This window comes from Callithrix jacchus, chromosome 14 (genome assembly GCF_049354715.1).
Source record: "Callithrix jacchus isolate 240 chromosome 14, calJac240_pri, whole genome shotgun sequence".
In the NCBI taxonomy this organism is placed as follows: domain Eukaryota; kingdom Metazoa; phylum Chordata; class Mammalia; order Primates; family Cebidae; genus Callithrix; species Callithrix jacchus.
This window is the reverse complement of record NC_133515.1, coordinates 38,587,363-38,600,132: the sequence shown is the minus strand read 5'-3', so window position 1 is coordinate 38,600,132 and position 12,770 is coordinate 38,587,363. Positions and strand designations below refer to the sequence as shown.

General features: G+C 39.0%; 1 protein-coding gene and 1 long non-coding RNA gene across 2 annotated transcripts in view; one reads left to right on the top strand and one right to left on the bottom strand.

The window, feature by feature from the left end:
- Positions 1–2,557, top strand: part of LOC128929601 (uncharacterized) — a 38,810-nt gene extending 36,253 nt beyond the window's left edge. The window contains exon 3 of the long non-coding RNA XR_008476266.2: positions 2,417–2,557. This is a non-coding gene — a long non-coding RNA (uncharacterized LOC128929601). The remainder of the gene's footprint in view (positions 1–2,416) is intronic.
- The window catches only part of M1AP (meiosis 1 associated protein), a 104,658-nt gene that overhangs the window by 41,851 nt on the left and 50,037 nt on the right, over positions 1–12,770 (bottom strand). Inside the window, exon 4 of the mRNA XM_017964220.5 lies at positions 8,996–9,164. Coding sequence (XP_017819709.4) covers positions 8,996–9,164 — 169 coding nt within the window. The remainder of the gene's footprint in view (positions 1–8,995; positions 9,165–12,770) is intronic.

Sequence of the window (12,770 nt, the reverse complement as noted above, 5' to 3'; positions counted from 1 at the left end):
TCTAAAAACTCTGATAGGATTTTTTTTTTAAAGAGATGGTGCTTTGCTCTCACCCAGGCTGGAGTGCACTGATGCGATCGATCATAGCTCACTATAACTTTAAACTCCTGGGCTCAACGGATCCTTCCTCCTCAGCCTGCCTAAACTTTTTTTGTAGAGAGAGGGTTTTGTTATATTGCCCACGCTGGTCTCAAGCCTCTGTCCTCAAGCTATACTTCCACCTCAGCCTCTCAAAGTGCTAAGATTACAGGTATGAACCATCACACCTGGTCCTGAACTGTTGATCTCTATTACTCGTTTCACCTGAAGGAGTATAGAGAAGAGTTAAGCATAGGAGTGTCGGAGCCAGACTTGGATGTGAATCCTTTGCTATCTCTTAACTGAAAAACCTTGGGAAAATTATTATGAACAAGAAAATATGCCTTAGTTTTTTCATCTAGATAAACAAGGATTAAATAATATGTGGAAACTATTTAGAACAGAAAGTATTTGAACAGTAAGTATTCAATAAAATGTTGCTATTACTATGATCTAAAAACAAATGTTAGAGTATTAAGATACTGTTGCTTTAGTTCACATATCTTTTCCTCAAGGCTCAGAATTTATTTAAAAACAAAATAAGCTAGCAGCATTATTCCCATGATTTATGGCCCTTTTATGGGGCTAACCTTGGCTGCTAGAATTGGCAGATTCTCCTTTATCCTTAATTTATGATCAAGATCCAACATTAGGGACCTGATCTAGGGTTGTAGGATTGGCTTATATGTAAAGAGGGCATTTAAGGACAAAGAAAGCATCTGGCTTTCCCTGTGAGAGGTGTATCTCTTTTTATCTCTATTTCTTGAACCAATACTTCCTAGTTCTGCTTTAAGAGGAAAAGAGGAAAGAGGAACAAAAAAGAGAATGAACGGAAAAGAAAGGCTATGAGAACTATGGAAAAAGTTTTATAATATTAGATTACATTAAGACAAAAAATTATATACATGAATTATAACTATGTAACATAAACATGAGTGAGGGACTGAGCCCTACCGTGCAAAAATAAAAGTGCAATCAGATGGTGAGATGAGTGATTTTAAATAAAAAAATAGTCAGCTTCTTTTCAATAAAATATAAATTATTAAAGCTTGAAATTTTCTCAGTAAAAGGCATATATAAGAAGGACTTTTACTACTATTAATATCAGTAGGTGACATTTATTTGTTTGTGCCAGGTACTGTTACAAGTGCTTTCCATGCAAGTTTTTACAAAAACCCCATGAGGTAGCTATTATTTTACAAATGAGCTTTATAAAATAAGCTATTTTATAAAGCCCTATTTTATAAATGAGAAATTTGTGGAATAAAGAGTTAAATTAACTTGTTCAACGTTACACAGTTCTAGAGTTAAATGTAAAAATCCAAAAGGATAGTTAAATAAATGATGATTAATTCATACATTGGAATACTTCATAGCTATGAAAAGGAATGGGTTAGAGCTCTATGTGCTAATGTGGAAAAAATCCTAGATAAATAGCTAAATGAAAAAAACGCAGAGCAGTTGGTATAATATAGTCTTATTTTTTGTCAAAGAAAATAATATCAATAATAATATATTACATATATATCAGTATACATGCATGTGTAAGGAGGGCAGTTCAGTAGAATGTGTCCTACACTGTTGATGGTAGTTATCTCTGGAGGCTGAAATTTTGGGTCATTTTGAACTGTCTTTATTATGTTTCTATAATGTTTACATTTATATAATAAAAAATTTAAAAATAGCCAGGCAAAAGCTACTACAAACAGCACTGGACAGGATTTTTCAGCAAAATTTAAAACTAAAGAATAAAATGAAAAATACCAGGAACAAATTAAAAGAAGTCCCATTTATATAGTTAGAAGAAAATATATAATAGGCTATATGGTTAAAATTTATAGAAAACCTTAACTAATGTGAAAGTAATTTAAAGCTAACCATTTTATATTAGATCCTGTTAAGGAACTTTCTAAAATGTGAGTCTACTTTCTTAATTTCTAAATTCATTCTTTTTTGGTGATGCTGGACTTGCAGGGTCTCTAGGTCATTTTTGTGATAATTAGTTCTCACGGTGCAGAACTGTAAATAAAGTAGGCAGAATTTAGATTGAAGGACATATTCTCATAGTTATTTTATAAATGAATCTACAATAGCAACATTTGCTTTTGACTTATTTCTCTCTGAAAAGTGGAGTATAGATAATTTTTATTTAATTGATGATCATGGCTATTGGAGTAAAATAATTATAACTAGGTTTAAGAAGTGTTTGAATCAATTTGTGATATTCATGAGTTATCGAGGGAAGCTATGGCTGTTTGGGATATATCCCTAACTATTTTAATTGATGTCATAGAGGCTGACCCCACCACTCACAAATCATTTTTTTTCCCAATTGTAGGGCTGAGGGCCCCACAGGATCGTGGGCTGAGCCTTATGCTGTGCTGAGGTGCAGGATCCGAGAAATAAAGAGACAGAACACAGAAGTACAAGAAAAATGCAGCTGGGCTCGGGGGGCCACGCCACCTATAAGCGGAGTCAGGTGAGGCCCCAAATGTCCAGAAGCATGAGTATTTATTGTGCATAGGTTAGGGAGCAGGGCAGTGAGTGAAATCATCTTTAAGGATAGTGACAGGGTCGTGAGCAATAAAACATGGGGTCCATCCCCATTAGGTCATCTTGGCCAGGAGGTAGACAATGCGCAGCAAGGGGCCCGTTCCCATGAAGGCAAGGGTTGTGTGCAGTAAGGGGTCCACCCTCATTAGGTCACCGAGGTTTGAAGGTGGGCCATGCACAGTGAAGAGGGTGCAGCATGCAATACTTCTATCTATGGGCAAACTACTTCTAAGAAGATTTATAGGAGGATGCTTTAAGTCACATAGCAGTGACAGAGCTGTCAAGGTTACCACCACCTTCTGGCAGCTTCCAATGGGTTCTATGGGAAGATGCTTTTCAAGCAGCACAGTAGCAAGAGCTGAGAAAGTTCACAGTCACCAAGGTGGATTGCCAGTCTGAGGGCAGCCTTCCACAAGAATGAGCAAGGTCCTACAACTCCTTTATCAGGAGGAATGGCTCTTGCCCCCAGCCTGCCATACAGCAGGTATCTTTATGATACTGAACGCTGCCACCTGGGCCATGGATTCTTGTCCTGGTATAACTGTTTTTCCCTTAAATCATGCTCTGTACTGTGTCTGCTCTAGGCATTCCTCTGATTATAAGCTGCTTATTCCTTAATTCATGCTCTGTACTGTGTCCACTCTAGGCATTCCTCCGATTATGAACTAAGATATAACTATAGATATATATGTAAGGAAATATTCTTTAGGCATTCATAATATCAACTATTATATGATTAAATATAGGGGATTATATAAAGGGATTCTTCAAGCCCTATTTCTATAAACTAATATATGATTATGTAAAGGATTATATAAAAGGAAATAGCTGAGTAGTAACACTATACAGTGAGATAATCCTCAAGCCCTAATTGTCCCAGGGTTCTGCTTAGCTCTCATTCCTCGGTGCCTATATGCGGGGGTTACCCACACCAATCATTTGTTTTGTCAGGAAACATTTATTGAGAATCTATTGTGTGCCAGGTAGAGTGATAAGTGTTAGTGATAGAAAGATAAAGAAGACACAGTCTTAGTTCCAGGTGACAGTCCACTTGAGATTTGGCTATTAAAAACAAATCTCAGAAATATACCAAACCATCCATATACAAAACTTTTCAAAAATATTAATAATAAATATAGCTAACTTTTATGAAGCACTTACACGATCTCATTTAATTCCCACAACTACTACATGGGGTAGGAATTAATAACTAAGGCTTAGTGAGGCTAAATACCTTGCCCAAAGTTGCACAGCCAGAAAGTAATAAAAACTGGAATTTAGACCTGGGCAACCTAGTTTTGGACCACCCATCTTTCTGAGAATGAGAGAAGCTGCTGTTGCTAATGTCTTGATAACAATACCAAGATAAGGCAAAACACAAAGGGAATAAAATAATTAATTATGAGGAAAGCACAGGCAAACTAGGTAGATTCTGAGCAATGAGTCATATACACTTAACCCACAAAGAGGAATTACAAGCAATTTATGAGAGGATGCATTATTCAGAAGCAAATGGGAAGTTACTGGAAGAGTCATCAGCACTGACACAAGTAGAAAGCTACTTTCCTGTGTTTAAAAGCTCTTCTATACAATGCTAGCCACTAACTATTCTAAAGAAAGGCATCAGACAGCCTTAGAATACTCTAAGCTCTATGCCGTTGGAGACATAACAAGTTCTTTCTGGGGACAGTCACAGAAGGCAGAAAAGAACACAGTCCATGCCTGATCTGTCACTGGCCAAAAAGAAGGAAAAAAAGCTCATCTCTCAGATTCATTTTAAGAGCCCAGTGAGAAGGGCTCTGACTGGTGGCCTGGGAACTATCATTGCCTCAGCCTGGGTCATGACCCATTCTGTGACCAGAAAGTTGGAGGTGTTATCGGAGAAAGGGGATATAGACGATGCTGGGCAGACCAAGAGTAGCCTCCAGGGGTATCAAAGTCATTGATTCACTTAACAAATAAGTGCTGATAATGTAGGATAAACACCAAGACACAGACATGAGTAAGACAAGTTTCTAATCCCAAGGTGCTTACAGTTTAATGCAGAGGGAAAAGATATCAAGTAGTTTACAGTTTAGGCAAGAAGACACAATTATTGCATAATAAAGCAATGCTGAACAATTCTACATGATATTTAATTAAGTGCTAAATTGTGTAGTAAAGACCACCACTGATGTGGTGGTTGTTCTAAGAAAAAGAAAATCAATACATAGTACTGAACCTGAATTAGGATTTTAGGAATGAATAGGATTTGGCTGGAAGAGAATAGAGGAAGAAATTCAGAGGGAAGAAGAGGGAATTCAGAGGAAAAGATTGCTATGAGCACAGGGATGGAGGTAGAAAGGACAGTCAGTGAAGAGACAGGAGGGCACACAGTAAGTAAATGAGAGCTCATGAATCACACAGCTACGGCTGGTTGCCTTCCCTCCCCTGCCAGAACAGTATCAGTGGCTGCATGACGGTGGAAGCATCCACATGTGTCAGGATCTGACAGGAACCACACCCTTCATTATCAACCCTCTCTCCTACCTAATTAGAGGGAGACAAGATGGGAAGGGGAGGAAGAGTGAAGTCATCTGCACAGGACCAGAAAGAGATCAGTAGTATCAGAACAGTGGGTACTTCCATGTGTGCACAACTGTGGAAAAGGCCAATATAGCCCGAAAGAACTGCAGGAGGGTGAAGTGTAACTTGAGTGTTGGATGAATTAAAACTGGTTCCAAAACCCTTGAACTCCATAATTTGGAGATCTCTACTTGACTTCCTGACTAAAATATTTTCATAAATTTTCACTACCTTAAATTGAAATCCAAATGTTTTAGCATGGCATAGATGGCTGTTATCATCTAACCCTTGCCTACCTTTACGCCTCACTCACACCTCTGCCTGACAGGCTCTGGTGTAGGGAACCACAGGCACTTCTCAAAAGTTGGGCATATCTTGCTTCTCATGTCTCTGGATCTCCTTTTTGAGCGGCCCCTTTCCTCTTCCTCTGCTTAGCTAATTCCTACCTGTCCTCCAAGACAGTGATCTCCAACCTTTTTGACACCTCGGGCTGGTTTCCTAGAAGACAATTTTCCCACAGATGGGTGGGTGGAAAGGTTTCGGGATGAAACCGTTCCACTTCTGATCATCAGGGATTAATTAGATTCTCATATAAGGAGCGCACAATCTAGATCCCTCATATGCACAGTTCATAATAGGGTTTGCTCTCCTATGAAAATCTAATGCCATAGCTGATCTGACAGGAGGCGGAGCTCAGGCAGTAATGCTCACTCACCACCACCCTTCCCTCCCCTCCTGCTGTGCGACCCAGTTCCTAATGGGCCACAGATGGTACTAGTTCATGGCCTGGGGGTTGGGGACCCCTGCTCTAAGGCACAGTTTGAATACTTCTTCTTCTTGGAAGTGTAGGATTGTGGGTAACTTAGATTTACTTATTTCTGCTTATTTGCTTTTTAAATTTGTTTATAATAAACATGAATATTTTTCAGTATGTAAATATCAAGGGAACTGTCATTAAGGTAAACCTAGTGACTGTAACAAGGGGAAAAATCATGATGTAGGACTGCTCCACACTTTGTCTCCAAAGAAATCCCAGGAGGTAATTCAAGAATGAAAGTCTGGGCCAGGCATAGTGGCTCACACCTGTAATCCCAGCACTTTGGGAGGCCGAGGCAGGTGGATCACCTGAGGTCTGGAGTTCAAGACTAGCCTGGCCAACATGGTGAAACCCTATCTTTACTAAAAAATACAAAAATTAGCTGGGCATGGTGGCAGGTACCTGTAATCTCAGCTACTCAGGAGGCTGATGCAGGAGAATTGCTTGAACCTCGGAGGCAGAGAAAAAAAAGGTCTGGCCGTGCATGATGGCTCACGCCTGTAATCACAGCACTCTGGGAGGCTGAGGCAGGTGGATCACCTCAGGTCAGTTCAAGACCAGCCTGGCAAACATGGTGAAACCCTGTCTCTACTAAAAATACAAAAGGTAGCTGGGCGCAGAGATACTAGCCTGTAATCCCAGCTACTCAGGAGGCAGAGGCAGGAGAATCACTTGAACCCGGGAGGCGGAGGTTGCAGTGAGCTGAGATCATGCCATTGTACCACTCCAACCTGGGTGACAGGAGCAAGACTCTGTCTCAAAAAAAAAAAAAAAAAAAAAAGAACAAAAGTCTAACCTACCTTCCTTCCTTCCTCTCCTTCCTTCCTCCCTCCCTCCCCCTTTCTCTCTCTCTCTTTCCCTCCTTCCTTCCTTCCTTCCTTCCTTCCTTCCTTCCTTCCTTCCTTCCTTCCTTCCTTCCTTCCTTCCTTCCTTCCTTCTCTCTCTCTCTTTTCTTTTTTTCCCCTTTCAGACAGGGTCTCGCTCTGCATGGGCTCATCCTATCTTCCCACCTCAGCCTCACAAGTAGCTTAAACTATAGGCATGCACCACCACACCCAGCTAATTAAAAAAAATTTTTTTCTAGAGATGAGATCTCACTATGTTGCCCAGGCTGGTCTTGAACTCTTGGGCTCAAGTGATCCTCCTGCTTGGGCCTCCCAAAGTGTTGGGATTACAGGTGTGAGCAACTGTGCCGAGCCAAAAGTCTAATTTCAAAACTAGACATTTTTCCCCCATTGGATTAGCAAAGATAAAGAACAAACAAGGATAATTCATAGCAGGAAATTATTATTTACTATTGGTGAAAGTCTTATTTATTATTGGTGAAATTACGAATTGGTATGATCTTTTTGGAGAGTTTTTTGACAATAACTGTCAAAAATGCATATATTATTTTACCTCCTAGTAACTTTATTTCTAGAAATTTATTCCACAGAAAATGTCTGCACAAATGCACAGTTATACACATAAACAGAGAAGGCTATATAATTTATGGGCTCAGAGCAAAATGAAAATGCAGAGCTCTCTGTTCAAAAAGCAGGAAAAAAGTGCCATGAAAGTAAGAACATTTAAAACTTTTTCCTTTTCTTTTTTTCTATGATCTCTTTCTTAAGATATCATGGTGTGTATGTGTGTGTGTTTATGTGTGTGCACATGTGCACATGTGCATGTTGTTTTTTAATTGTGGCCACACTTAACATGAGATCTACCCTTTTAACAAATTTTTACATGTATAGTAGTACAGTATTGTTAACTCTAGGTATAATGTTGTATAGCAGCTATCTAAAACTTAATCATCTTTTTCATCATGACATGGTTTTAAAAAGTTTGCTATTAATATCACACTTCCTCAGGCACCAAATACTCGCCAAGCAAGTGCAGACCCTCACAGGTGCCTAGGCAACTCAACACAAAAGGAATGTGTACTGGACCTTCACCCAGGTGTCCAGGCCTCTGCCCAGCAGGGGGAACAGAGGCCAGCAGTGGTCCCTGGATGGCTGATGAGCTGGCACAGGAGTGAGGTCTCCACTATGGAGTGGTGGGAAGGAAGCAGGAGGCAAGGCATGTGTGAGCCAAGGCTCAAAGCTCCTGGTGTATGCTCCACTATTCCATCAAACTGAACAAAGTCAAAGATAAAATTATTAAGAATTTTAAGACAGAAACCACAGGGCATTTAATCTCAAGCATGGGGGCTTTTCTGTACTTAGGACCCTATGTGACTCCCCCAGGTCATTAGTCCATGAAGCCAGCCTACATATGAGTCTGTTAATATAGGACTGGCTATAAATAGCAAAATGTAATAAACCAAATTGTTCATTAGTGATTAAACAAATAAATTATGGTAAAACCACACAATAAAAAACCAGGTAGCCATTAAAAAACAAGTCTGATATATAAACACTGACACAGCTGTCCAACACACATGAACAAAGGTTTCAGAAAATTAGTTGTGTATGTATGTGTATGTATCTATAAAAGTGTTAATTGGCCAGGTGCGCTGGCCTGTAATCCCAGCACTTTGGGAGGCCGAGGCAGGTGGATCACAAGGTCAAGAGATAGAGACCATCCTGGTCAACATGGTGAAACCCTTTCTCTACTAAAAATACAAAAAATTAGCTGGGCATGGTGGTGCATGCCTGTAATCCCAGCTACTCAGGAGGCTGAGGTAAGAGAATTGCCTGAACCCAGGAGGCGAAGGTTGCAGTGAGCTGAGATGGCGCCATTGCACTCCAGCCTGGGTAACGAGCGAAACTCTGTCTCAAAAAAAAAAGTGTTAATTAAAATATTAAGAGTATTATTATTAAAGAGTATTACTAAGAGTATTATTAATATATTAAAATAAAAAATATATAATATATATATTATACACACACACACACACACGCACACATATACACAAAAAGACCATGGCTTCTTTAAACACAAAAAGACCATGGAAAATGTCTTTCTGACTTGTAAAAGACTACTCATTAAAATTCTTACCATCAATGCTGGGATCCTCAACAGGAGACGCTGAGTCCATGTGCTCTAGGATTCCCTTTGCGATCTCAACGACCTGAAGCCTCCTAACTCTGACTAAGTCTGTATCTTTCAACCCTTCCTCCAATTGTCTGATCACCTCTTTTCCAGGCTGAGAAGTCAGAATAGTAATCTGAAAATAAATCCAAGAATCAATGTGTCTATTCTCTCTGATGTACAGAGTGAGGAACATAACAGTTCCTACCTGGAGGATAAATACAGCATAGGTCTGTGCTGGTGGCTACTGTGTCTAGTACAAAGAGGATTTGGCTGTAACTTAAAATTAAATTTTATTTGACAGATTCTGGAAGCCAGGTTATCACAGGACCTTTCCAATCTGGCTGAGCTGACCCCAGAAAGTGACTGGTGAAGCCATACATGTGTTTTAGTCTTTTAAGACTGCTTGAGCCACTGGCAGCATCTCATAGCTCAAAATACTTAGATTTTACAAGGTAACAAAGAAAATAAGATTCTTAAATTTTACACACTAAATGTATACCAAATATTAGAGAGCCTATATGCTGCTTTCTCTCAGTGATGCTTCCATATCACATTTTCAGACTGATTTATCTCCTTGCTGGATCCACTAGAGCTATTCCTTTTGTTCTTTTGACTTAAAATGTACTTACCTTGACCAATGTATCTCACCTGAAGGGATATTCAGGAGTCTGTATATAATTTGCATGTTTTATTCTGCCTGAATAAACATTATATATATATATATAAAAAACACTGTGTGTGTGAGTGTGTGTGTGTGTGTGTATTTATTTATTTTAGATGGATTCTTGCTCTGTCACTCAGGCTGGAGTACAGTGGATTGATCTCAGCTCACTGCAACCTCTGCCTGTTGGGTTCAAATGATTCTCCTGCCTCAGCAATCTGAATAGCTGGGATTACAGGCGTGTGCCATCATGGCTGGCTACTTGTTTTTTGCACTTTTAGTAGAGATGGGGTTTCACCATGTTGATCAGGCTGGTCTTGAACGCCTGACCTCATGATCTGCCCACCTCAGCTTCCCAAAGTGCTGGGATTACAGGTGTGAGCCACTGTGCCTGGCCACTATATGTTTTTATCAGCAGTTTCTTCTTGAACTTTTAAACTCTGGAAGGTAATCATTAAATGTATGTAATTCTCATTTATACTTAGACATGTTTGATCCATGAAGAGGGATGTAGATGAAAGCACTATTATTCACTATTATTATTATTATTTTAAAAGACTTTTTTGTTTAGAGCAGTTTTATGTTCACAGCAAAACTGAAAGGAAGGTACAGAGATAGCCCATTATTTTCTCCCTTATGTACATGGCCTCTCTCATTAACAGTATCTTCCACCAAAGTCAAAGCAATTGAGGAACCTATACTGACACATCATAATCACCCAAAGTCCACAGATTACATTAGGATTGACTCTTGGTGTAGTACATTCTATAAGTCTAGACAAATGCATAATGACATGCACCCATCAGTATAATAAATATTATATTGAGCCTTTTCACCACCCTAAGAATCTTCCCTGCTGTGTCTATTAATTCCTCTTTCTCCTCAACCCCTGGCAACCATTAATCTTTATATGTCTCCATAGTTTTGCCTTTTCCGGAATGTCATAGTTCGGGATATATGTGTAGCCTCTTCAGGCGGCTTCTTTAACTTGGTAATATGCATTTAAGGTCCCTCCATATCTTTTTGTGGCTTGATAGCTCCATTTCTTTTTAGTGCTGAATAATATTCCATTGTCTGGATGAATCATAATTTATTTATCCATTCATCTGAGGAATAGCCTGGTTGCTTCCAAGTTTTGGCAATTATGAATAAAGCTGCCATAAATACCCATGTGTGAGTTTTTATGTGGATGAGTTTTTAACTCCTTTGGGTAAATACCAAGAAGCATGATTTCTGGATTATATGGTAAATATATGCTTAGTTTTATAAGAAACCATCAAACTGTCTTTCAAAGTGGCTGTGCCATTCTACATTCCCATCAGCAATGAATGAGAGTTTCTGTTGCTCCACATCCTCACCAGCATTTGGTGTTGTCAGTATTCTGGAATTTAGCCATTTTAATAGATCTGTGATGGTATTTCATTGTTTTAATTTGCATTTCCCTGATGTCATATGATGTGGAGTATCTTTTCATGCTTGTTTACCATTTGTATATATTCTTTGGTAAGGTGTCTGAAAAGGTCTTTGGCCCATTTTTTAAAGTTTTATTTTGTTTTTAATTGACACATAATTGTACACATTTCTGGGTGTGATGTGATGTTTTGACACATGTATACATTGTATAATGATCAAATCAGGATAATTCACATATCTATCACCTCAAACACTTCTCATTTCTTTGTGATGAGAACATTCAAAATCCTCTATTTTGAAATATACATTATTGTTAACTATAGTCATGTTATTGTGCAATAGAAAACCAGAACTTATTCCTCCTATCTAAGTGTAACTTTGCATCATTGGCCAACCTGTCCTCATCCACCCTTCCCCTCTACTCTCCTCAGCCTCTGATCCACTATTCAACCCTCTACTTCTATGAGATCAACGTTTTTGGATTTCACAAGTGAGTGAGATCATGCGGTACTTGTCCTTCTATGCCTGGCTTATTTTACTTAATATAGTATTCTCTAGACTCATCCATGTTGTCACAAACAACAGGTTTTTATTCCTTTTTATAAAAGAATGGTATTACATTGTGTATAAATACCATATTTCAAAAATCCATTTATCCGCTGACAGAGACAGTCAGGTTGATTTCATATCTTGGCTATTGTACACAGTGCTGTAATAAACCTGGGAGTGCAGATATCTCTGCAACACACTGATTTCCTTTCCTTTGGATATATACTCAGTAGGGGGATTGTTGGATTATATGGTAGTTCTGTTTTTAATTTTTTGAGAAACCTTCATATTGTTCTCCATAGTGGCTGTACTAATTTGCATTCTTACCAAAAATGTAAGGAGGATCCCCCTTCTCCACCTCTTCACCAATATTATTTATTTTTTATCTTTTTCATAGTAGCCATTCTAATGAGGGTGAGGTTATATTTTATTGTGGGTTTGATTTGCATTTCTCTGATTAGTGATGTTGAGCATTTTTTCACCTACCTGTGGCCATTTGTCTTCTTTTGAGAAATGTTTATTCTGCTCTTTCAGATTATTTATTTTTTCCCTACTGAGTTGTTTGAGTTCCTTATATATTCTGAATATTAATCCCTTGTCAGTTGCATAGCTTACAAATATTTCCTTTTATTCTGTAGGTTGTTACTTCACCTATTTTTTTTTTGAGACAGGGTCTCACTTTGTTGTCCAGGTTGGAGTACAGTGGTGCAACCATTGACCTCCCAGGAGTCACTGACTCCCTCCTGGGAGTCTTGACCTCCCAGGCTCAAGTGAGCCTCCTGCCTCAGCCTCTCAAGTAGCTGAGACCACAGATGCATGCTACTGTGCCTGGCTCATTTGTGTGTGTGTGTGTGTGTGTGTGTGTGTGTTGTTATTTTTGGAGAGATGGGGGTCTCAACATGTTGACTGGGCTGTTCTGGAACTCTTAGACTCAAGTGGTCCTGCTGCCTTGGCCTTCCAAAATGCCGGAATTACAGGTGTAAGCCACTGCACCTGGTCCACTTCATTCTTTTGATTGTTTCCTTTGGTGTGCAAACGCTTTTTGGTTTGATGAAATTCCACTTGTCTATTTTTGCTGTTGTTGCCTGTGCTTTTGAGATCTTATAAAAAAATTAT